Source organism: Symphalangus syndactylus, chromosome 2, assembly GCF_028878055.3.
Source record: "Symphalangus syndactylus isolate Jambi chromosome 2, NHGRI_mSymSyn1-v2.1_pri, whole genome shotgun sequence".
NCBI classification, from domain to species: Eukaryota; Metazoa; Chordata; class Mammalia; order Primates; family Hylobatidae; genus Symphalangus; species Symphalangus syndactylus.
This window is the reverse complement of record NC_072424.2, coordinates 100,528,818-100,555,524: the sequence shown is the minus strand read 5'-3', so window position 1 is coordinate 100,555,524 and position 26,707 is coordinate 100,528,818. Positions and strand designations below refer to the sequence as shown.

At 36.2% G+C, this 26,707-nt stretch overlaps 1 protein-coding gene across 10 annotated transcripts in view; it reads right to left on the bottom strand.

The window, feature by feature from the left end:
- Positions 1 to 1,709: 1,709 nt before the first annotated feature.
- The window catches only part of PKIB (cAMP-dependent protein kinase inhibitor beta), a 253,987-nt gene continuing 228,989 nt past the window's right edge, over positions 1,710 to 26,707 (bottom strand). For 9 of the 10 annotated variants that reach the window (XM_055262899.2, XM_055262885.2, XM_055262917.2 and 6 more), the window contains 2 exons: positions 10,165 to 10,341; positions 1,710 to 2,956 (listed from right to left, as the gene is read on the bottom strand). In XM_055262899.2, coding sequence (XP_055118874.1) covers positions 2,889 to 2,956; positions 10,165 to 10,341 — 245 coding nt within the window. In that variant the 3' untranslated portion in view covers positions 1,710 to 2,888. Of the gene's footprint in view, positions 2,957 to 10,164; positions 10,342 to 10,466; positions 11,135 to 26,707 lie in introns of those variants that run through there. The other variant, XM_055262938.2, reaches the window with a different exon arrangement.

Here is a 26,707-nt window from a genome sequence, read left to right as displayed (position 1 = left end):
TTGTCACCTTTTAGCCTGATAATCTGACAGTGTTAATTTAGACTTTATAGCTATTGACTAAATCAAGTGCCTTGTACAAAGACAATGGCAAAATGGGCAAGGAGAATTTCTTTAACGAGTCCCAAATAAATAGCTTTGGTAAAAGTGTCTACTTGCTATGACAAAATACCACAGGTTCCTCAAAATAGCTTGATTTTTTAAAAAGTTGGTAGGCAAATTCAGCATTGTCTTTAAACTGCTACTGACCTCTCATTCTCCTTTGTCTGGACTCCTCAGTAAAAATAAACCATTTTTGTTGGCACATATTCTCAGTTAACAAGCCTGATACCTTGGGTAATACAAAATAATGGAACCTTTGTGTGTGCATTGTAGTGAATAAGTGATTTAGAATATATATCATTCAGAATATATGTAACTGTTAGCAATAATGAGGAGGGACATGGCTTTACTTTTGATTTTCTAAATGAGAAAAATACTGTAGAAAACTATGACCCAAGAACGATGTTACTTTATTTCTTCTACATTTTCATGGAACAAATTACTCATTTAAATATTGACTCAAGATTCTATATTTTTCAGTAACTGTTATAAAACACTAGTGGGTAGACTCAATGTTAAATGGTAATACTCATGGCCTGTCAGTCACCCATTAGCATGATTGAACTGGCATTCATGTGGTAATTACCATGAACTGTCTATTTCTACCATCCTGTTTTCTCCCAGCACCAAGCATTGGGGATATCACAGAGATTTTGTGAAGTCACAGAGAAAGGCAGAAGACAGACAAATAAACAAATTGAGTTTCCTACCACCTCCACTACCACAGTACTGGCAACAGCATCTTGAATAAATATGACAACGGTGATGATGATAGCTAATATTTATTGAATAATTATTCTTTGCCGGGCATTATTCAATTGTTTTGCATATACTACCTCATTTACTGCTTCCACTGACCCTATAAAGCATGCACTATTATTAAAACTATTCCACAGAGGATAAAACTGAGACTTAGAGACATGATGTAAGTTGCCCAGGATCACGCAACTACTGAGTAGCAGAGCTAGAATTCAAACCCAGATGATCTGAATTTAAAATCCACATGCTTAACAGTTTAACTCTACTCCAGAGTGTCTCAACCTCAGCATTGCTGACACACATGGCCGGGTAATCCTTGCTGTCAGGGCTGCCCTGTGGGTTGGTAAGATGCTTAGCAGCTTAGCAGTATCCCCAGCCCCTGCTCACTACATTACAGTAGCACCTTTTCTCCCTTGCTTTCCACCTCCAGTTGTGGCAGCCAAAAAGTCTCCAGACATTGTCAAATGCCCTCTAGGGGGCAAAATTTCTTCCCCACCCATGCTGAAAATCACTGTTCCATTCTAACCCCTCTTTATCTGATTATATAACCTCATGTCATTAACTTTTAGAAATATACTTTTAATGGCTGTGATGTTATTGAATATTAAATTAGTTCAACACTTAAGATATTACTTTTGATTATTTAATAAAGAAAAAATTATATTTGAAAACTTAAAGCAATCAGGTTCTTTGAGATCTACCCCTTTGGTGTATATAAGATATAAAGGTAAGCTCTGTCAATAAAATAATAAGCCAGAGGTGATTTATATTGCAAAGACTGTTAACTTCATTCTATAAAATGTGTCACCATTTTTTACCCAGCCTACTTCTGAAGATAAAATGAAGGAGACTTGTGTCAGTAACAAATCTCTTTAATAGTGAAAGAGTTTATTTGGTTACTGTATACAGACACGGCCTAAGTCAACAATCAAATAAAATATAACTGCATGCATGTATTTCTGAACATGAAAATAATCACTGACATTTTTAAAACTTCAGAATTCTATTATTTTTCTAAAATATTTAATAAATCAAAATTTACTAACACTTTGGTTTTATTTTTGCTCCTTAAAATATATGCTTAATATATATTTAAAGGATGTATTTTACTATTTCTACCAATATCATTGACTAAATGCTTAAGTGCCTACTGCTATGTTAGCTACTTTAAAAAAATATAAAAATTAAGGTCTGCATTCCTGAGGAAGGTATTTAAAAACAAGTCAGACATACACAAAAGCCCTAAGAATAAGAAAAGAGAGTGTAAAACAACTAATATTTTGTATAATTAATATTAAAGTAAAACACACACACACATACACATACCAAAGTTAGGGAAGATAGTAAAATTCATTTAATAGGCATGTTCCATATAACCATTTTGTTACAAATTTTGCATTTTCCACATGAAAAAAATCACAGTAGGCACATAATAGAAGCAAAATATGTCAGACAAAAATATCCTAAAGATGTTTCTGTTATCAAACTTTTACAATTTTTCCAAATCATTTTTGAGGTTTGGGAAAAAGTCTGGGGCATTTTTGGCTAAAAACAAACAGACTCTATCCATGTGAGTTTTGACTATTGTTCTTTCTCACCAAAAAAAGTCCATAATTTTCTACAAATTCCATGAAGTTTTAAATCAATCGTGTTTGATTTGCATTTACCAAGAAATGATTTGCCCATCACCATAAAAATTGAATTAAAAATACATCAGGCTAAATAAATCCAAAAGAGAACAGTGAATTTTGTTGGGTTTACAGACAATGGTATGCATGTCCATAATCATGTATTTTTCTTAACCTTTTCCTTCAGTGCAATTTGGAAGTAACCTGCCTTTTAATAGCTTACATTGGACATCATCATTGCAATCAAAGTGAGTAGCATCACAACACAATTATCTAATATACACATGCTGCTTAGGGCTGCAATGTTACCACAGTTACCACCAGATTAAATGTCTCGGGAAAACAGAACCACTAAGTCTTTCAACATGTGGAAATTCAGCACTCTTGATAGATTATGAGCCTTCATTTTTCTTCATTTTGAGGCTTTTCCAATTGGTCTTGTGTTGTTTCTTCATCTTTCTCTTTTGCATCTGAAAAAAAATTTTCCATTCATATGTGGAATATATTGAAATTTATTTTATATTATGTTAGAATAAAACCGTTGGTTTTTCCTTTGTCCACTGTCCATATTTTGCCCTCAATTCAGATATGGAAACTATACAAAGAAGAGAGATATGAGTAGGTTTGGGAATCTACCTTCTCCTGATCAACTTTCTCCTATTCTACAGAGTTATTAAGTGCCAGACAGTCTTCTAGGGTATTCTCTGAGCCTCCATTTGCAGATTACTAAAATGAAACACAAGCAGGTAAAGTGACTTGTCCAAAGTCAGAGACTAGTGAGTGACAGTCACAACCTGAGCTTGGGCCAACTGGGGTCTATGTCCTTAGCCAATTCCCTATGCAGGATTGCACTCTCCACAGCTTCTTCACACTTTCTACTCCCTTTGCTCTTTCTTAGGAGATAATCTCACTTTCTACTTCATAGGAAAAAAAAAATAATCAAAGCTATCAGACAGGAGTTCCCTCAACTTCCTGCCATTAAATGTCTAAAACTCCTAGTGATCTGTGCTTATTCTTTCTGCCTTCCCACTTTTTACAATGGAAGATGCACTTGTCAGCACTGGCTATGTAATTTGTTGGTGCCCAGTGCAAAATGAAAATGCAGTACGCTTGTTCAAAAATAGTGAAAAATTTCAAGACAGCAACAATAGAACATTAAACCAAATGCAAGTCTCTTCTAATCAAGGAGCCCTATGCAACCACCCTGGTTGCACAATTTTGGAGCTGGCTCCTGGTGTTACTCCTGCTATGCAGTCTAATACCTTCATGATCCCCCATCCTATCCACTTTTGCTTCACCAAGAGGCTGACTCTAATAATCATCTGCGCTCTTCATTTTATCTGACTTTCCCTTTCTCCTGGCTCCTTCGTTCCCGCAAGTCACTACTGTCTTTAAACTAACAAAGACCTTCTTTCAACTGTAAGTCTTCCACATACTATCTTCTCTTTCATCCTTTAAAAGGTATCCCTCTTTTGTTGTCTCCATTTTTAAGTAAAACTATTTGGGTCTACTACTCCTGCAAAACTGCTCCTACCAAGTCATCAATGGTATCTTTGAAATCTGATGGACTCTATTCAGTTCTTCAACTCTCATTCATCAAATATTTATTAAGCATGTACTACGTACAAGGCAATGAACAAAACATAAATCCTGGCTCTCAAGGAAAATGTGATGAGAAATATGGACAATAAACAAAACAAATAAAATGTGTGGTCAATAAGAAGTAAAAAGGGCTAATGAAGACATTAAAGCAGGAGTGGAAAATAGAAATTTTCAAGAAGCCTTGTGGCCTGGAGGATGCAATTCTAGACAGAGTTAGCTGGGAATGCCTCACTGAGAAGCGGACATTTGAGTAAGGGCCTGAAAAGGTGAAGAAGAATTCTATATAGATAGTGGGGAGAAGAGCATTCCAAGCACAGAGAAAAGCAAGGCCAAAGACAATAATATGCAGGAAGGATTTGCAAGTGGGACAGTGGTAGAGAAAATTGGAATAGAAAATGGAGTCATAGAGGTACCAAAAAAACTAGATCCTGTGAGTGAAAAATGGCAGATTTATGGACAGATTATGAACTAGGCAAATCTCAGATTAATTTCATGCAACATGCAAGACATTTGAAATCCTAGATTTCCTGCCACTTTTGCATATTTATTAAAAAATTTAGAGCGGACAGTATTCACTGATACATGGGATGGAGAATATGAGAAAAAGAGGGGAGATAAGGATGATTCCAATATTTTTGGCAATAATTTTGTTAACTGGAAGTATGAATTGCCACTCAGGGATAGGAAAATGCAGAAAGAGCTGTTGTCGGGAGACTATCTGGAGTTCGCTTTTATACCCATTAAATTTGAGATTCCCATTAGGTATCCAAGCGGAGATGCCAATTAGGCAATTAGTATATGAGTGTGCAGTTCAGGGGAGCTCCAGGTTGGAGATACAAATTTGTAAGTCATCAAAAGCACAATCATTATCCCAACGAAATCAGATTACATCACAAGTGAGGGAGTGTTGATAGAGATGACGTCCAAAGACTGAATTCTGATAACCTCCAATTTATTAAGAGTTAGGGGAGATGAGGAAAGAAAAGCTGAAGGAGGAGCAGCCAGGGAAGCAGGAAGAAAACCAGATGAGTGGAGTGTCCAGAAAGCCAAGGGAAGAGAAACGTTACAAGAAAGAGTGACAATCATCTATGAGTAAGAGATCATGCAAGAGGAGGGCTAAGAATGAACCACTAATGTTAGCAGAGATGATGTCATTTGTGATCTTGAAATAGCAGTGGGGTGATGTGGTGAGGTGAAAATCTTATTAGGGTGAGAGAAAGAATGGGACGCAGAAGATTTGGAGCCACAGAAGCAGATAACTCTGTCAAGGAGTTTTGTTACAAAACAGAAATGGAGAACTAGGACAGTAGCTGTAGGAGAATTGGGATCAAGGGAGAATTGCACCCTAACAATCATAATTGGTTGCCTTCTAATTAACATGGCAGGCGCTTAATAAGTGTTTATTGAAAGAAATCCCTTAGAAAAATAAGCTTGGTAGAAAATGGTACTCTATAACCATATGAAATACAAAGCACTAAATTATTTGTACAGTAATTGAAGCTGCACTTGCCACCACTGATTCTTAGCAAGCTACACACAAAGCTTTATAGCTTTCAGAGAAGAGTTGCTATGTCTGCTATCTCTAAGTTGGTCTAATGAGTGGATGATGATACGAAGTCTCCTTAAGTTGTTATCTTTCTGTGAACTGAACTAGGAACTCAAGATAATAATTGGATGAAAACTAACAGGATATCATTTGTTGTCAATCTAGTATCTTGCTCAGGATTATTAACTAAAATATAAAACATGATTCCAAATACCTCTTACAGTCTCATTTTTTGCTTTGTAATGTGAAAGTGTTTAGAAATACATTGAAAGATGATTGCAGATAAAAAGAAACAATAATCTGCTCAAGAGGTTATGATTGCTGTCAACTTTGTATTGATGTTAATGAAAGGAAAACATTTGGTATTGTGATGCTAATGAAAGGAAAATTATTTTTCATATATTATGTGCTTCCTAGTTAACATTGTTGTTATTCTTCAACCTTCTGCACATGTCAAGAGCTTTCAATGTAATTGAATATATTTTCAATATATTCTTTCAATATAATTTCTCTGAGAGTGCAACATCAAACTTCCCTTTCAAGCCTGTTACTGTCATTTCAAATGTGAATAAGCTTTTTTGAACAGTTACTTATCTCACTTTTTTGATCATAATAAGAACTCTTGGGAAAGTAAGAAAATGTTGAGTTCTAGATTATCTGGCTTGATTCTGTTCTCTAGAAGCCTAGCTTGGAAAAACATTTCTCAAACATATATATATGTAGTAACATGTTACTTTATATAAATATTACGTTCAGATCCTTATTATATATCTTTTAGGTAACATACCACTTTAACTGTTTACTAAATTAGGCTTTTCATTAATATACATTTAATATAAATCAGATATAATAGTCTATTTTTTTACATTTCCTATTTCCATCCTTGTGTTCTGCTCTTCTTTGTATCAACTGCCTTTTATACTCCTTGTCACATTTTTAGAGTGCTTCCCAGAACAATAATTCTGCAAGATGCTTCTTCAGAGATGGCCAAATAAATGAGAGAAAAAAAATGCTGTATGTTCTATTTTTAGAAGGGTGTAGACACACTATTACTTTAAAGTCTCTGTAACAAAGGCTCTGAGAAGTCCTTGTCTAAAAAGGAAACATTCTGAGAAGTGTAAAAAGCCAATTATGTTGAAACCAGCAATTCCAAACTTATTTGACCACAGCACCCTTTTTTTCTGGGTGACACATTAACACCCAGAAGAAACATCTATAGAGAAAAATTGGTATAATGGGAAAGACGAAGGCTTTGGAACCAGAAATTCTATTATCACTTAATTTTTGTGAGCTTGGGCAAGTCACTTAACCTGTTTGGGGTTAGTTAGGGTAACATCCATATATCAAAAGAGTGGAGGCCTTCTAAGGCTCCCTCTTTCCTTCTCATATTCTGTGTTTCCATTTGTACTGAAAAGGTAATCTACTCATATGGCTTGTCAGGTAGGGGAGAAATTCATTTGCACTGTTTTCTCCTCAATCATATAAAATATGTTTTGAAAATATACACTCAAGGCCAGGCACGGTGGCTTGTGCCTGTAACCCCAGCACTTTGGGAGGCCAAGGCAGGCGGATCACCTGAAGTCAGGAGTTTGAGACCAGCCTGCCCAATGGGGTGAAACCCCATTTCTACTAAAAATACAAATATTAGCAGCATGTGGTGGTGGGTGCCTGTAATCCCAGCTACGCAGGAGGCTGAGACAGGAGAATCACCTGAAACCGGGAGGCAGAGGTTGCAGTGGGCCGAGATGACGCCATTGAACTCCAGCCTGGGAGACAAGAGTGAAACTCTGTCTCAAAAAAATAAAAAATAAAAAATAACTAAAATATTCAAAAATGTGTATCCTGAATCTTTTTCCGTCTGGTCCACCAGACCTATATACCAAATTGCTTCATTGGCTTGTCCATTTAGATGTCTCGTAGGCATCCTGAAGACAAAAGTTTTCACTCCTCCAACTCTTAAAATTGCCCATCCTCTAGGCTAACCCTTCTCAGTGTATGGCATTAGCACCTGCCTGACTGCTCTAGGAGTTATCCTCCAATTCTCTTCCTCATCTCTGCCACATCCAATTCATCACCAAGTCCTATTGATTCTGCCTATAAAACATATCCCAAATCCACTGACCTTTCTCCATCCCAGGATGCCACCCTCTGTCACCTCTTGTTCATATGTCATCAAATATAATTGACCTTTTTATCATGGTTATCAATTTATAAGGGATAGATTAAGACAGATTATGAACTGGGCAAATCTCAGGTTAATTTCATGCAGCATGCAAGACACTTGAAATCCTAGATTTCCTGCCACTTATGCATATTTATTAAAAAATTTTAAAATAAAAACAAAAGAGGATAGACCTGAGGGAAATCTTCAGATCTTCTTCACCTCAAAATTTGTATGTTTAAGTGAATAAATTATTGAAACCATAACATCTGAGACAGACTCCCGCTTTCAGTTTTCATTAGCAATTGGAAACCATTCATTTTAAAATTCACAATAATATCTATGCTTAACTAATGAGAAAAAGATAAGCCTTCAAACTGCTTACTTGTGATTTTGTTAATAAAATATTATCTATGTCATCTACCTATGTAAGTCTATATCCTTTTGTGTATTTTTTTCTACTCTTTAATTTTTCATTGACAAATAAAAATTATATATATTTATGTTGTTGTGCAACTTGATGTTTTGATACATGCATACATTGTGGAGTGGCTAAATCAAGCTAATTAACATATCCATTACCTCACGTACTTTGTGTGTGTGTGTGTGTGCGTGCGTGTGTGGTGGGAACACTCAAAATCTACTCACTTGGCAATCTTCAAGTACACAATACATTGTTATTAACTATAGTCACCATGTTGCTACAATAAATCCCCTGAACTTATTTCTCCTGTAGAATTGTAATTTTATGTCTTTTGACCATCATCTTCCTAATTTTCCTGGTAGCTACCATTCTACTCTCTGATTCTAGCAATTTGTCTCTTTCAGATTCCATGAATAAGATCATGTGGTATTTGCCTTTCTGTGCCCGGCCTATTTCACTTTACAACATGCCTTCATCCTTTTGTGTAATCTTTAGCATCTGGTGTTATTTGTGAATTCATTTTTAACATTTTCAGTTTCTTAACTGATGCCTTTGACTTTATTTCAAAATGATATGAAGAAAAATATAAAAACAGGAACATATTCTTTCAGATCCTAGTTTCTGTAGTGACCAAAATAAAATGGAGAACACTGCTGACTCTCCCACAGTGTATTTGCTCTCTTTTGCTTGATTAAGTAATGTCAGTAAACATTAAGGTTTTGTGTGTGTTGAAGGTGTATAAAATTTAATTAGGGTTTTTACACTAACAAGTAATTGCCTTCTCTACCTCAGTAGTTTAGAACGGACTCTTCAACAGCAACATCATGTTCCTATGGTCACATTACATTTTCAAACTTACAAGGCCAAAAACATTACATATATGTTTATTTCTTTCTTCCCTTATCTTTTCCATCTTTTCATTCTTCTTATAATATTTTACATTGATGTGTATGCTTTTTAACTCTCACCTATAGTGTCGCATATGAGAAATAGTGGCCTTTGGAAAAAGATGAGGTAATCATGGAACTGCAGGATCTGGTCACAGCTCCTGGCCTACAAGGATATAACTATTTCATACAGAATGAACCAGGAGCATTTGCAACTTTACCAGGTAGTAAATAACCTCCTGAAGCAAAGAACCAAGAGCCTTCTTCTTGGGCTCCCGGAAATGGGTTAGATGTGAGTGGCTTCTGGTTCTCACTTGCTTCATTGTCACCAAGAATAAATACCCAAACATACACTAGAGTCCACCTGAGAGTCTAAAATGGGGCACAAAACGTGAGTATTTCGCTAATGGCTTGGAACTAAAACGATCTTTAATCTCTCTGAGTGTATTTTTTAACTTTGATTCAGGGTTTTGTTTTGTTTTTTAAATCTCCATGAGGGTTTTTAAATGAAAGGCACCTTTTAACACTTTATTTAAAGTATCCTTATACTTTCATATAAAGTATCACCTTTTATACAAAAATTCTCTTGAAAGAATCTCATCTCTACTTGGTAGTAAACTTCTTCCTAGATTTGAGAATTAAAGGGCTTGTAGCACACTACAGTGAAGCAGAAGCTTCCAAAGTGATTTGTCAATGGATGGCAGAAGAAAAATTATTTTATTTATGAATACTTCTCAATAAAATTGAAAGCTCATTGAGAGAAAGACCATATTTGTTCACCTTTCTATTCCCAATAACTAGCTTTGTGCATGACTATACACATGCAATGAATAAATAAGACTTCAGTTTCCACATACACAGCATGAGACAAAAAGATGAAATATTCTACTTTGGAAAAGGCTGAACATCTACTAAGCCTTAAACAAAAGCTGAGAGGTTTAAGTAAACAAATAAGGAAACTGAGCACTTTTAACTAGATAAAAGAAAGACTGTCCAGAGAAAAGGATTGGTTAAGAAGGGACAAGTGCTGTTAATTGTAAGAGGATTTTGAGTATTACCTTCCTTCACGGAGAGAGCCTCCAGTTTGAGGGGCAAATCTGAGGTTCCGTCTGTGGCAGCTGAACTCTGGATGTCTGGTAAGGCATTCCGGCGGCCTGCCCTTGCTGAAGATGCAAAATTGGCGACCCCAGACTCCACATCAGTCATTTTTAATGAATCTGTCTTCATAGCAACATCTACAAATAGAATGTGCATATGAAGAAGATGAGCCTATTCAGAGCTAAATGTTCACTACAGTGGTTGAAAGGCATGGCTAGAGCAAAAACACAACAAGCTTGAGAGTCTAATCATTGATCACAACCTTAATCAACGTCTACTGTTACGGTCCTGCAGCATCCATTTGCACATTTGCTGAATAGAGCAGGAAGTCCTCAGTGTGAGCCAGATTGCTAAAAATAACCCCTGAGCCGAATGAGCCACTTGGATGCTTAAGGGTGCAGTAATCCCTTGCCTTTTGTTCTGCTTTTCTATGGATGGATCAGCCAAACTAGGGCTTGGAAGGAAATGAAAACTGACTTTTTTGACCACTCCTGTAGAGACTCTGCCTGCCAGTATTTGCTTGTGGTGGTTGTTCAGGCTGAAACCAAATAACTATAATTTGTAGGGACCAAACAAAACACTCTTTTCCTACTTCTTAGAAATAAGAAATTCCACTTTATCTCAAAAGGTTTTCCCTAGAGAGCACTATATATTTTGATCTGTTCTGGTCTGAGACCTAATTTTTGATAGACTCATGTTAATGGTTGGAAGAGTAGGACCTATTTTAGGTTTTTTTTACCTTCAGGTCGACATGGTAATTACTGGTTCTTTCCTAAGCACCCTTTATCTCCCTAGCAATTGTCTCTCTCTAAGAAAGAATTCTCAAGAGATCATTCACTATAGAGGGAGGAAGGTAACAGTTATTGCTTACTCTAAAACTGACCTTCTTTTTATTATGTTTTTGAATGAATCTCTCCTGAGAAGTCAACTCTGAATAGCATTTCCAAAGCAGCAGCAGCAGCAGCAGCAGAAGCATTGTATTGAAAACTTATTTAATACTAGCCTCTCAGCTAGGCCTGAGAGTACAGATGTATGTTATACTTTCCATCTTTAGGGAACTTGCACTCTCAAAAGGGAGAGAAAATATATGCATGCAAAGATAGGTACCCTAACACAGAATGCACTAAGTATCGACCGAGGGATGGAGATGCTCATTTGTGACACCTAAAAAGGGCAGAAATATGTAAACCTTGGGCTATACAGAACAAATCCAACTTTTCATGGTAGTTGAAGGGAGTAACTTCAATTCAGGAAATGCTAACACTAAATGGCATAGTCACAAAACATGGTGCGTTTGATATTAGAAACACAAACGTTGGTTCATAGAATGCAAGAAAGGCAAATTGAGCTTAGCATGGTCCTTAGGAGTCCAGGAATTGTTTGGAATTGCCCCCCAAAAATCATTCTATTAATTTCATAGATATTATTGTCATTCCAGGAATCATGAGAAATTTGAGGACAGAGCTATGTTTTGAGATACAATTTTGGAATCCATTAGACTTTTAACTGCTTGGTATTTGGCAACTGTGGAGAATGTATAGATATCTTAGAGTGCTGTAAAGAGCACTAGACTATTGGTCGAAAAGAATATGCTCCAGTATAGACTTGCAAGGTGATATTGTTCAATCCATTTAATTTCTCTGAGTCACAGTTCCTCCCCTATATAACGGGCATAGCAATTAGCCTATGGAGTCACAGGATGCTTGTGAAGCAATAATGAGATAAAGAATAAATAAACTCTTTGTAACTATAAGGTATATGTCTGATTGTTGGCATCATTGTTCATATCTCACTAAATGTTCTTTATTCTACCACCTTCTTGTGTATTCCATTTAATCCTAACAAAAAGTATTTTCCTATTGGGAAGACCTCTTGCATTTTCTAAGAGGAAAACCAGCATTTTTATTCAAAACTACATGAACATTTTTATATTACATTAGTTAAACCTCCCAATAATCCCATGAGGTACTGAAGTATGACCCTTGCTTTGTGGATGTGGAAACGGGGGATCAGAGATTTTAAGTGACTCATTTAAAGTTGCACAGCGGCTAAGTCAGCACTCAGGCATGCAAATCAATTTCAGTTCACTCTGAAAGCAACACGAAATGGATTAACATAAAATTATCTCTTCAAATCCCCATAATGCACATAGATAGCCATATAAAGCTACTTTAGCTTCTGCCTTTATTATTTTTATATAGAGAAAACAGGGGGAAAAATGTGTGTGTGTATATACCTATATATATATATAAAAGTTTGTTAAAGTTCACATATATGTATACGTGTATATATATATATACTCAGGTATACAAAATACCTGAGTGATGAAATAATCTCTCTCTCTTTCTCCATATACATATATATATATATATACAACTGATGCACATAATTGGTTCCCTGTCTTTTTGCAGTGTTCCTCTCTAGTTTGAATGTTTGGTTATCTTGTCAGCCCTCCCACGGTCATTAATTTCAGTTAGATCTCTTCTCAACAGCTTGTGAGAAGTGGCTAGTTTGGAAGTAGACCCCATTTTCTGGCCTCCACTCTGTCCTCCACCAATTCACTTCACATCAGAAACCACTATGGCTGCAAGTATCTCTTCCTGTGTAACTGCAAAGAAGTTAACTCTGCTGGTCTTGAACAGCTCCATGAATAATTGAATTCTTACTTGCCCGATAGTCTAAAACTTTAAAATTAAATGTAATAATCGTTTTTAAAATGTTAAGATACTTGATCTTATTTAAATAAATGCTATATATTTTATATAAAATAAAATGGGTAAACTTCTTCAGCAAGATGGGACATTTTAAACGAATACTGAGTTGAAATTTGTATATTGAAAGAGAAATTCTTTTTTTTTTTGGCTCGGCGTGGTGGCTTATGCCTGTAATCCCAGCACTTTGGGAGGCCAAGGTGAGCAGACCATGAGGCCAGAAGTTTGAGAACAGCCTGGCCAACATGGTGAAACCCTGTCTCTACTAAAAAATAAAAAATAAAAAAAACAGTCAGGCATGGTGGCTCACACCTGTGATCCCAGCTACTCAGGAGGCTAAGGCAGGAGAATCATTTGAATCGAGGAGGCAGAGGCTGCAGTGAGCTGAGATTGCACCACTTCACTCCAGCCTGGGTGATGGAGCAAGACATGTGAAAGTTTGTTACACAGGTAAACTTGTGTCATGGGGATTTGTTGTACAGATTATTTCATCACCCAGGTATTAAGCCGAATACCCAATAGTTATCTTTTCTGCAGCTCTCCCACCTCCCACCCTCCACCCTCAAGTGAACCCCAATGTCTGTTGTTAAAAAAGAACTTCTAAAAAGTGGCCCTTGGAGTGGGCTGTCAGCATGGAAAAAGAAATTCTGGGTTTCACATTTATTTCAAGATTATTTTGCTGCTAAGCTGACTGCTATTTTGGAAGTTTTTCCTTTTGCTTTTATATCATTTCAGATAGAGGCTTTCTAATTAGTCCTTTTTGTAGATTGATGCTGGAAAATAAAAGAATCACAAAACTATCTAAAAGTTTGTTAAAGTTATATTCATTAACTACTATTTTAAGATTGAAAACAGAACTGGCCATATAGGGAGGCTAAGTAACAAAACTGTTTTACTTCGGGTCTGTACTTGGCCATGGCAAACTCACATTTGGCACTATCTTCCTTTCAGTCTGCCACTGATATTGACTGACCAAGATGTCATGCTCCACCACAGGTAGACCCAAATAGCTAACCCTGCCCAGCCTCACAGCAATGTGGGAAGATGGCGCTTTCTACAGAGAAAAGCTGTTTTCCTGACCAAATGTGTCAATGGCCTAGAAATTGGTGGCAGGAACATTTGAATCCACAAGGTGACTCTTAGCTGGACTCTTTAAACTCCAAAGCAAAGAGATTTATTGTACCACTGGAGATAGCCTGAAAGACCAACAAGAAAAAAAGTATATGAATAAACCATGTAATTATGTTATGGAATGTTATACCACAATTTTAAAGAATGTATTAGATCCACTGACACACTGTGAAATAAAGCAAGTTTAAAAATCAATATTTATAGTGTGGGAAAAAAGGGGAGAATACTATGAATACAATGTAATCTCAACTTTATACAAATAATAAAAATTCTAGTTGGGAATGGAAGGTAGAACAAGGCAAATATTAACCTTTTTCTCTACCTCTTTACGTATTTTGACTTGTACTAATGAGCATATATTACCTTTGTAATTTACAAGAATTGAACATCTACCTGGAAAAATTGTGAATAAACAGATATTCTAGCACAGAAAGACTCTAAAAGTAACATTTTGAAAATTTAACCAAATGATAGCATATCCTTAAGTGAAAGCTTCTCCTTCCCCCAATAGCCATCTCTCATTTGTCTGTTATTAGTTTTCTATACGACACTGATTGCATATGCTTGATTTTTTTTTACAGGGGTGATACACATATAGAAAAGAGACAATTGCTCTCTTCAAATGCCTTGTGACATTTAAAATATATAGCCCACAGAAAGATGAGGAAATACTACAGAGAAAAATGACAGATTAACTTGAGGTTCTTTTAATTTTCTGGGCTTATATAGCTAATTATATTATGTTTGCTAACCAAGGCAGCTGACTCACTAGCAACTCTTCCTCTTTCTCTTCTATGGAATTAACAAAGGACTCTAGATGAGTGCTGCTTTGTCAACTGTGGCTGCTTACAGGAGCTGGAACCATTTAGACATCTGGAGATTTCACAAAAGTCCTTGCAATCCCACAGGGAGGTAATGCAATTTACATTGCCTGAGACACACTTCTATCTCTATTGAAAATATACAATTTTCAGGCTGCTTGACAAAAGACTATTACACAGTCATATATACACACACACACACACACACACACGCCAGCATCTTTACAGTTTCTGAAATATTGAGAATGCAACACCAGCACAACTCAAGGGGACAAGATGTTCAAGATAACTGGAGCACTAAAGGCATATTAAAAAATCACCAGTCAGAACCCAGTGGGCCCCAAAGAGCCTGCTAAGCAAAAGAGGATTTTAGTATGTTAGAAGCATAATTATAAACAAATAGAAGTTTTTGCAAACTGTTTCCTACCCACCACAGGTCCATTTTCTTAACTCACACACATTATTTTCTCAAGCTTCCTTTCTTGAAGCCAAGATTGCAAAATGGTAGATACACTCTTTTCTCATCTCCAGATACATACCACTCACCCTATCTTCAACAGTGAAACCATTGCTCATTTTATACCTAAGACTTCAAATAAACTTCTTGCCCACTAAATTAGTTCCCTGGAGATATGAGTCAGACTTTCTGAAAAAACACAGAATAACAAAGAAGTAAAAACATGCATTTTGGAAAAAATGTCAGTGCTTTTCCTGACCAAAGACTGAGAGAGGAGAGACTGACAAATGGACAGACTGACACTGGTCTCCCCTGATAACCAAATGCCTTATCTGCCTCTCTCCAGCTCTCAGTATCCTAATCCCTTATGCTAGATGTTTTCAGTTCTCTGCCTATGAATCATTTATTTCGTATAATTTTCTGTTTTGAAACATACGAACCTCTTCCAAAAAAGGTGAAAGAACTAGAATTACTTCTTTATGTGCCCACAAAAAACAGATCATTATTTATTCATCCAGTCATATCTTGAGCTCCTACTAAATTATTAAGTGCAAAGCCTTGTTGTTGGCCCACAAGTTACAAAGAGGAACCCACAGTCTGGTGAGATGAGACACAGTTTGATCTTTCTAGTTACCTCTCTTGACCTCAAATCCTATTATTTGGAAATAAAGTAAAATTACCCACTCCTAAAATGTAAATGCTTTACATATCTCCTATTCACTTAAGTATCAAGATCATTTTAAGCTAAACAGAACTTACATGAAATGTAGACCTGCATAATTTTTTTCAACTTAGAAACTTTCCTGTTTTTGAAATTTTTCCAAAGATGGTATTTCTCTGCCTCTAGTGTAAGTCAAAGGGAACTCTACCTTAGGTTTGTTGACATGCACATTTTTTGTTTCTGTTCTTGCTTGTTAACTGCATACACAGATCCTTCAGTATACACTGGTAGGCACATGGAAGTTATTTTTACCACAGAGAATTTTTGACAGCTTAAACATATAAAATTCAAAACGCAGTCAAATTAATTTTTTCATAATTTTCAAGATAAATTAATGCACAAAGCTGAATACCTTTCCAGCACAATGTTACTTCTTATACTAACATAGGGCCACTTACAACACTAATATACATGAATGTTGTTAATGATAAAAAAGATGAACTGCAATAAACTATGTAGCCCCCTTGAGTATGTGTCTGTGTTTGGGGGAGTCAGATTTAACTGGTCATCTTATTCTTTTTAGTTTCATGCTAGAAAGACTTATTCAACATGTACCCTCCATAAAGGTTTGCAGGGAGTTAGTTGGGCTTCTCCCAACCACTTGCAGCTTCCCAAAAGGACTAATAAAGTTCTCACATGATTGCAGGATATTGCATTTGAAAAGAGATACAGTCCAGACTTACAGATCCAGACACTTAAGTGATGCATCAATATAACATAGCTTAATTTGTGTCAAAGTCTTTCCTAAGTTTAGACGGTACTCTTTCTTCCATTACCATGATTCCTCCTGCTGCTTTCCGTAACAAAAAACGAAAACAAACCCAGCTATCTACAGGGATAAAAATAAAAAAGAAAATTCACTGTATACGAAAAAGTCTTTCTAAAAATTAAACAGGTTTCCTTTTTAACACATTAGCTTGAGTGGGGCGTGTGTGTCCTGTGTGGTGTGTGTGTGCTATGTATAGTGGGTGGTATCCAGAATAGAGTGATACTTTCACTTCTCCTTTAGATGAATATAAGTGGTTATAACCATAGCAAAGCATCCCTACTGTCTACATTTTATATAGTTTAGCTTTTATTTCTAGCTTCAGAGTATTCAGAATCGAGAGGATTTAGCACGGATTTGAAGAAACCCTTCTCATTCTTTTTTTCCCACCTTACCTCAAACCCTATTTATACTCCTTCACTTTCATTTGTTTCACATTATTCTTTCTAACCAGTGACTCAAATATTGTTGGTTCTTATTTTATTGAGGTACTGGAGCCTGCCTAAAGAAGTTAGGGTTCAATTCAAAAAGCATTTATGTAACACCAACTCTGCAAAGCCCTATGCTAGATACTGTGGAATCTGGCACAGTAAGTAAGGTCTTCCCATGCCTTAACTGGTGGTCTGTGAAGGCTGCGTGCAAGGCACCTTTAACATGTGAGCAGTGGAGGCAGTGCTTAATTCCAGGATAGAAAATGAGGCCAGGCTTCACAGGGAACATAGCATTTAATGGAACCCCAGAAAATAAGTAAGCAAATTTCAGAGAAAGGCTGCCCTCAGACCACCCATTTCTCATTTAGTTGATTTTCCAACTATTATTGTACACAAAGTATTCTTAGATTTCAAAGGGGGCACAAATACACTCCAAGTACACAAAATCCCCAGCACTGAATTTGCCCTAGTGGGAAAATAATGTGATTTTGAAGTTCTTGTGTACAATGTGATTTTGAAGTTCTTGTGGTCTGCTTGTACTCTTCCCTACAAAGAGGGAACACAGCCAGTCTGTGTTGGCGGTTTACATGCAAGTCCTAAAAAGTCAGTTCCCTTTTCAATGAGATATATGGTTTTAAAATGTCAAATGACTGTTTATGACATCAGCAGGAAGAAGAGAAGGGGAAGTTAATTCTTACCAATGTGGTCACAATAGAAATGGCTTTGTATCCCTCTGCCTAGTAGAGAGATTGGAACATATCTGCTTAATACAATAAAAAAATCAATGTTGAATTAATAGCTGATACCTATCAATTATGAGCTGAAAATGAAGTCCTTTACATTATTAATATTCATAATAAATACTGAAAGTAAATAAAGAATAAAATAAGACTGAAAGTTCAGTTATTCAGTATTAAAATAGATTTTGTTTTGTTAACATCAAAATAGGAGTCAGGCTGTAGACTAATGGCAAATACAACGGCTCTCAGATGTGGGTAGTAAACATGGATTGGTAGAGCCAGAGCAGCAGTTGCTGCAAAAACTCACATAGCACCACCCCTCATCTAGGACATCTGATGGTTATACACATGGACACTTTAAATTTTATGCTTTCAATTGGACAAAGAGTCAAGACCCATCAGTGTGCTGTATTCAGGAAACCCATCTCACATGCAGAGACACATATAGGCTCAAAATAAAGGGATGGAGGAAGATCTACCAAGCAAATGGAAAACAAAAAAAAGGCAGGAGTTGCAATCCTAGTCCCTGATAAAACAGTCTTTAGACCAACAAAGATCAAAAGAGACAAAGAAGGCCGTTACATAATGGTAAAAGGATCAATTCAACAAGAAGAGCTAACTATCCTAAATATATATGCACCCAATACAGGAGCACCCAGATTCATAAAGCAAGTCCTTAGGGACCTACAAAGAGACTTAGACTCCCACACCATAATAATGGGAGACTTTAACACCCAACTGTCAACATTAGACAGATCAACGAGACAGAAAGTTAACAAGGATATCCAAGAATTGAACTCAGCTCTGCACCAAGCGGACCTAATAGACATCTACAGAACTCTCCACCCCAACTCAACAGAATATACATTCTTTTCGGCACCACACCCCATCTATTCCAAAATTGACCACATAGTTGGAAGTAAAGCACTCCTCAGCAAATGTAAAAGAACAGAAATTATAACAAACTGTCTCTCAGACCACAGTGCAATCAAACTAGAACTCAGGATTAAGAAACTCAATCAAAACCGCTCAACTACATGGAAACTGAACAACCTGCTCCTGAATGACTACTGGGTACATAACGAAATGAAGGCAGAAATAAAGATGTTCTTTGAAACCAACGAGAACAAAGACACAACATACCAGAATCTCTGGGACACATTCAAAGCAGTGTGTAGAGGGAAATTTATAGCACTAAATGCCCACAAGAGAAAGCAGGAAAGATCCAAAATTGACACCCATTAAAAGAACTAGAAAAGCAAGAGCAAACACATTCAAAAGCTAGCAAAAGTCAAGAAATAACTAAAATCAGGGCAGAACTGAAGGAAATACAGACACAAAAAACCCTTCAAAAAATTAATGAATCCAGGAGCTGGTTTTTTGAAAACATCAACAAAATTGATAGACCACTAGCAAGACTAATAAAGAAGAAAAGAGAGAAGAATCAAATAGATGCAACAAAAAATGATAAAGGGGATATCACCACCGATCCCACAGACATACAAACTACCATCAGAGAATACTACAAACACCTCTATGCAAATAAACTAGAAGATCTAGAAGAAATGGATAAATTCCTCGACACATACACCCTCCCAAGACTAAACCAGGAAGAAGTTGAATCTCTGAATAGACCAATAACAGGCTCTGAAATTGTGGCAATAATCAATAGCTTACCAACCAAAAAAAGTCCAGGACTGGATGGATTCACAGCCGAATTCTACCAGAGGTACAAGGAGGAGCTGGTACCATTCCTTCTGAAATTATTCCAATCAATAGAAAAAGAGGGAATCCTCCCTAACTCATTTTATGAGGCCAGCATCATCCTGATAGCAAAGCCTGGCAGAGACACAACCAAAAAAGAGAATTTCAGACCAATATCCTTGATGAACATTGATGCAAAAATCCTCAATAAAATACTGGCAAAGCAAATCCAGCAGCACATCAAAAAGCTTATCCACCATGATCAAGTGGGCTTCATCCCTGGGATGCAAGGCTGGTTCAACATACAAAAATCCTTAAACATAATCCAGTATATAAACAGAACCAAAGACAAAAACCACATAATTATCTCAATAGATGCAGAAAAGGCCTTTGACAAAATTCAACAACACTTCATGCTAAAAACTCTCAATAAATTAGGTACTGATGGGACAGATCTCAAAATAATAAGAGCCATCTATGACAAACCCACAGCCAATATCATACTGAATGGGCAAAAACTGGAAGCATTCCCTTTGAAAACTGGCACAAGACAGGGATGCCCTCTCTCACCACTCCTATTCAACATAGTGTTGGAAGTTCTGGCCAGGGCAATCAGGGAGGAGAAGGAAATAAAGGGTATTCAATTAGGAAAAGAGGAAGTCAAATTGTCCCTGTTTGCAGATGACATGACTGTATATCTAGAAAACCCCATTGTCTCAGCCCAAAATCTCCTTAAGCTGATAAGCAACTTCAGCAAAGTCTCAGGATACAAAATCAATGTACAAAAATCACAAGCATTCTTATACACCAATAACAGACAAACAGAGAGCCAAATCATGAGTGAACTCCCATTCACAATTGCTTCAAAGAGAATAAAATACCTAGGAATCCAACTTAGAAGGGATGTGAAGGACCTCTTCAAGGAGAACTACAAATCACTGCTCAATGAAATAAAAGAGGATACAAACAAATGGAAGAACATTCCATCCTCATGGGTTGGAAGAATCAATATCGTGAAAATGGCCATACTGCCCAAGGTAATTTATAGATTCAATGCCATCCCCATCAAGCTACCAATGACTTTCTTCACAGAATTGGAAAAAACTACTTTAAAGTTCATATGGAACCAAAAAGGAGCCTGCATTGCCAAGTCAATCCCAAACCAAAAGAACAAAGCTGGAGGCATCACGCTACCTGACTTCAAACTATACTACAAGGCTACAGTAACCAAAACAGCATGGTACTGGTACCAAAACAGAGACATAGGTCAATGGAACAGAACAGAGACCTCAGAAATAATGCTGCATATCTACAACTATCTGATCTTTGACAAACCTGACAAAAACAAGCAATGGGATAAGGATTCCCCATTTAAGAAATGGTGCTGGGAAACTGGCTAGCCATATGTAGAAAGCTGAAACTGGATCCCTTCCTTACACCTTATACAAAAATTAATTCAAGATGGATTAAAGACTTACATGTTAGACCTAAAACCATAAAAACCCTAGAAGAAAACCTAGGCAATACCATTCAGGACATAGGCATGGGCAAGGACTTCATGTCTAGAACACCAAAAGCAATGGCAACAAAAGCCAAAATTGACAAATGGGATCTAATTAAACTAAAGAGCTTCTACACAGCAAAAGAAACTACCATCAGAGTGAACAGGCAACCTACAGAATGGGAGAAAATTTTCGCAACCTACTCATCTGACAAAGGGCTAATATCCAGAATCTACAATGAACTCAAACAAATTTACAAGAAAAAAAACAAACAACCCCATCAACAAGTGGGCGAAGGACATGAACAGACACTTCTCAAAAGAAGACATTTATGCAGCCAAAAAACACATGAAAAAATGCTCATCATCACTGGCCATCAGAGAAATGCAAATCAAAACCACAATGAGATACCATCTCACACCAGTTAGAATGGCCATCATTAAAAAGTCAGGAGACAACAGGTGCTGGAGAGGATGTGGAGAAATAGGAACACTTTTACACTGTTGGTGGGACTGTAAACTAGTTCAAACATTGTGGAAGTCAGTGTGGTGATTCCTCAGGGATCTAGAACTAGAAATACCATTTGACCCAGCCATCCCATTACTGGGTATATATACCCAAAGGACTATAAATCATGCTGCTATAAAGACACATGCACACGTATGTTTATTGCGGCACTATTCACAATAGCAAAGACTTGGAACCAACCCAAATGTCCAACAATGATAGACTGGATTAAGAAAATGTGGCACATATACACTATGGAATACTATGCAGCCATAAAAAATGATGAGTTCATGTCCTTTGTAGGGACATGGATGAAACTGGAAACCATCATTCTCAGTAAACTATCGCAAGGACAAAAAATCAAACACCACATGTTCTCACTCATAGGTGGGAATTGAACAATGAGAACTCATGGACACAGGAAGGAGAACATCACACTCCGGGGACGGTTGTGGGGTGGGGGGAGGGGGGAGGGACAGCATTAGGAGATATACCTAATGCTAAATGACGAGTTAATGGGTGCAGCACACCAACATGGCACATGGATACATATGTAACAAACTTGCACATTGTGCACATGTACCCTAAAACTTAAAGTATAATAATAATAATAATAATAAAATAAAAAATAAAAAGCATAAGACTAGAAACAACCTCAACGTTCACAATTAGAAAGCAACTTAAATAAATTATGGTACATCCATACGATGGAATAATATGCATTAAAAAGTAAAAACAGAGAAAAAAAAATTAAGAGTAGTTTTGAGAATTTTCCTGGGTCATAGAAGAAAAAAATCCCAACCAAAGGGCAAACCACTTTAGAAAGAAAAATCATCTCATCGAAATATTTTTTCATCAAATTATGCATGTTCATATTAACCTGCAATTAAGTTAATAGAAGTAACATTACTTAAATTGATACATTTAACTTTTATAAAAACTTTTTGTACAAAATTATGCTACTATAGTCCTTTAGTACCATATAAGTTAAATAGAAAAATGAGGCCATGAAAATATCTAAAATATTTAAAAACCTATATTTTCAAAACTTTAAAACCACTATGCATATATTAGTTTTAAAATACATGCATAGAAAAACATTTTAAGGGAAATATACTGAAATTATAATAGTTATTCCCTTTGTGTACGTTATCATTAATGATTTCTATTTTCTTCTTTGAATTTTACTTTTTTCCAAATTTTCTATAATGAAGATTTTTATGATATGAAAAATGGCATACACATGTGTTAAGCATGCATTGTTTTAAAGCACTTTAATGAGAATTTGTTTATGTGATTCTATACTGTGGATTAGTTGCTACTATCTTCATTTTAAGAGTGAGGAAACTGAGGATCATAGAAATAAAAGGGTTTGGCTAAACCTAGCTAGCAAGTAATAGAGACAAGATTGGAACCCATTTCATCTGACAACTCATTATTTTATCCTTCAATTACACCTCAGCAAACATTTATTGAGCACAGTCTCAGTCCTCATTCAATCAATTATTGTTAAGCATCTACTATATCTTCCATTCAGTGCAAGACTCTGGGGAAACAGTGGCAAATAAGACTAAGCATTGTGATAGAAACAGTGGGGACACATGAAGATGCTTAATACATGGTCCCCACCCTGAAAGAGTTGTGAACTCATTTTACAGATGGAATATGTGCATATTAAAGGAAATGTAAAAATAGAAGTAAATATATGATATATTCAAATAAGTGTTATAAATAAAACTACTGTAGAAATATAAAAGATAAATGGTTATTGAATTTTGGGGTGATTAAGGAATATTTCACAAAGGCTGTAGAACACATACAGAGCCTTAAAATTTGGGAGGAATCCACACAGGTAGAAAGGGAATGAAAGCCTTACTAAGCCAGAGAAATATCTGTAAGCTAAAAGAGGGGAGTGTAAAAAGCAAGTTCTAAATAAGAGAAAAGGAAACATTTTGCTGCCATGGAGTGTTGTGCCCACGTGGAGTTGGAAAAATGAGCTGGAGCATAGTCATCACATAGTTGCAAAGAACATGAATGCCATGAACAATATGTGAACGTATCCTGTAAGCACCAGGGAATCATGAAAACTTCTAAATCACATAGTAAAGGTGTGTATGAGATGCATTTTCTGGCCAGGCGCAGTGGCTCATGCCTGTAATCCCAGCACTTTTGGAGGCCAAGGCAGGCAGATTACGAGGTCAGGAGATCGAGACCATCCTGGCCAACATGGTGAAACCCCATCTCTACTAAAAATACAAAAAATTAGCTGGGCGTGGTGGCATGTGCCTGTAATCCCAGCTACTCGGGAGGCTGAGGCAGGAGAATCGCTTGAACCAGGGAGTTGGAGGTTGCAGTGAGTCAAAATTGCGCCACTGCACTCCAGTGTAGCCACAGAGAAAGACTCCGTCTCAAAAAAAAAAAAAAAAAAAAAAAAAGATGCACTTTCTGAAAATAGAGACAGATGTCAAGGAGAACCATTAAAGCATATTAAAAGGTGAAGTTTTAAAATGAAATCTACCTCAATAGGAGTGATAGGCTGATTCCAAAAATTTATATGAAAATGCAACAGACTGAGAATAACTTCTTATTTCAAAATGAAAGGAAAAAGTAAAGGACTTACACTATCAGACTTGATGGCTATTAATTCTGTGTGGTATTCCTCAAGGGTAGACAAATAGAATAAAAAATAAAATAGACACTCTAGAAATAGACAAATTCACTTATTGTCCATTGATTTCTGAAAAAGGCTTTGATTATTAATGTGGTCATTGAACCATGATGATCTTGGAGGACTCATAAAGGCACCACAGAGTTAGATATTGGTGGAGAAATTTTTGATCATGGAAACAACAGATCTTGTTTATAATAATTTGTGACAAAAATTCTAAGGATTATTAAATAGATGGCTTTCAGCTATAGCATTTTTCTGGTATATTTTATTTTTAGACAGGGTCTCCCTCTGTTTCCCAGACTGGAGTGCAGTGACATGATCACAGCTCACTGCAGCCTCAATTGTCTGAGCTAAAAGCAATGTCCTGTCTGCCTCCTGAATAGTTAGAGCTACAGGTGGGCAGCACCACACTTGCCTAATTTTAAAACTTTTTGTAGAGTTGAAGGATGGTCTTAAACTTCTGGCCTCAAATGATCCTCCCTCCTTGGCCTCCGAAAGTACTGGGGTTTCAAGCAGGAGCCTCCACCTGATTCAGTGATCAACACTTTGCTATATTTAATCTCTCTAAACATAAACATGCACACACACACACACACACACACACACAGTTATTTCACCAACTGAAAGCAAGCTGCCAATAACATGACACTACATATCTAAATACCTTAGCATATGTCTAAGTATTTAAGAATTGGTCTTCTGTGTATATCCATAATACCATTATATTTCCACAATGTTATTTTTTTCATGTTCCAATTCCTGAGGTAATTCACCTTTTCCCCTGGAGTTTAGCCTTTGAAATTCTTTTGGGAACTATGGTTTTTTGATGCCTGAAAAGATCTATTTTTATCCTCATTCTTACAAATACACAATTTTAGGATGAAAGCACCTAACAATATTATTCCACATTATTCTACTTCTGCTGTTAAGAAGTTTGCTAATTGTGATGGCTAATTTTATATGCCAACTTGAATGGGCTACAAAGTGCTCAGATATTTGGTTAACCATTTCTCGGGGTGTGTCTGTGAGGGTGTTTCCAGATAAGATTAACATCTGAATCAATGGACTGCATAAAACACATTGCCCTTCTCAATATGGGTGGGCCACATCCCATGCATTGAAGTCCTGAATGGGATAAAAAGATAGAGAGAAGGAGAATTTATTTCTCTGCCTGTCTTCAAGCTGTCTTCAGTCTTCAATCTTTTGCCTTAAACTCAGACTTGGACTGGAACTGACAACAGTGTGTCTCCCGGTTATCAGACTTGAACAGAAACTGGAACCATATCATTAGCTCTCCTGAGTCTCTAGCTTGCCAAAGCCTTAGGACTTCTCAGCCTTCATAATTGCATGAACCAATTTCTCTCTCTCTCTCTCTCTCTATATATATATATATACACATATATATAGCGTTTTTTATATAGAGAGAGAGCGTTTTGCCATTCTTACGTAGAGCTTTTACATGTATATACATATATGTGTGTATATATATAGCTTTTACATATATACATATATACATATGTGTATATATATATATGTGTGTGTATATATATATGTAAAAGCTCTACATAAGAACGGCAAAAACGGTCTACATAAGAATGGCAACTGCATCATAAGTGTATTAGATTCTTCAGAGAATTGCATCATAAGTGTATATAGTTCACTATTCTCTCTTCAGCTGTGTCTAATCAGCTGCATAATCCACACACTGTTTTTATTTCCAATTATCATATTTTTATTTCTAGGCAATCTACTTTGCTCTTTTTCAAGTTTAGTTCATTGTATTACAGTATCTTATTACTTAGTCATTTATACTTACATATTTTTTCTCATAGTAAAAATAATAAAGGAATGTTTTAATAATTGAAATAAAAACAATAGTCTTATCATACAAGAGCAGCTGTTTGTTTCCAGTCTTTTTTCTGTGGGGTTTTAAATAGTTTTCAAAATACTGTACTGTTTCCTGCTGTGTTTGCTTAACAAATGACATAAGCATTTTCCCATTAAAATTCTGTAAGTTTAAAAGAAATAAAAAATAAAAAATCGTCAATTATTCTTTTCAAATATAGTAAGGCTATAAAAATTTTTCACAAATAGTAATAACAATATCATATACAATGTGTGTTCAGTACATAGACAATATGCATGTGTACATTATACACAATGCATTAAAATGTTATATTATCTTTTACTTAAAGGGCATTTCACAGAACAGTAGAGCTGATATAATGAAGTCTGTTTCATAAGAGAAGTCAATTGAATCTTTCTGTAGCACATTATTGCACAATCATGGCTTTAAACAAAAGTTACAAGTCACAAGTTCTTACATTTTGGGTCATATTGT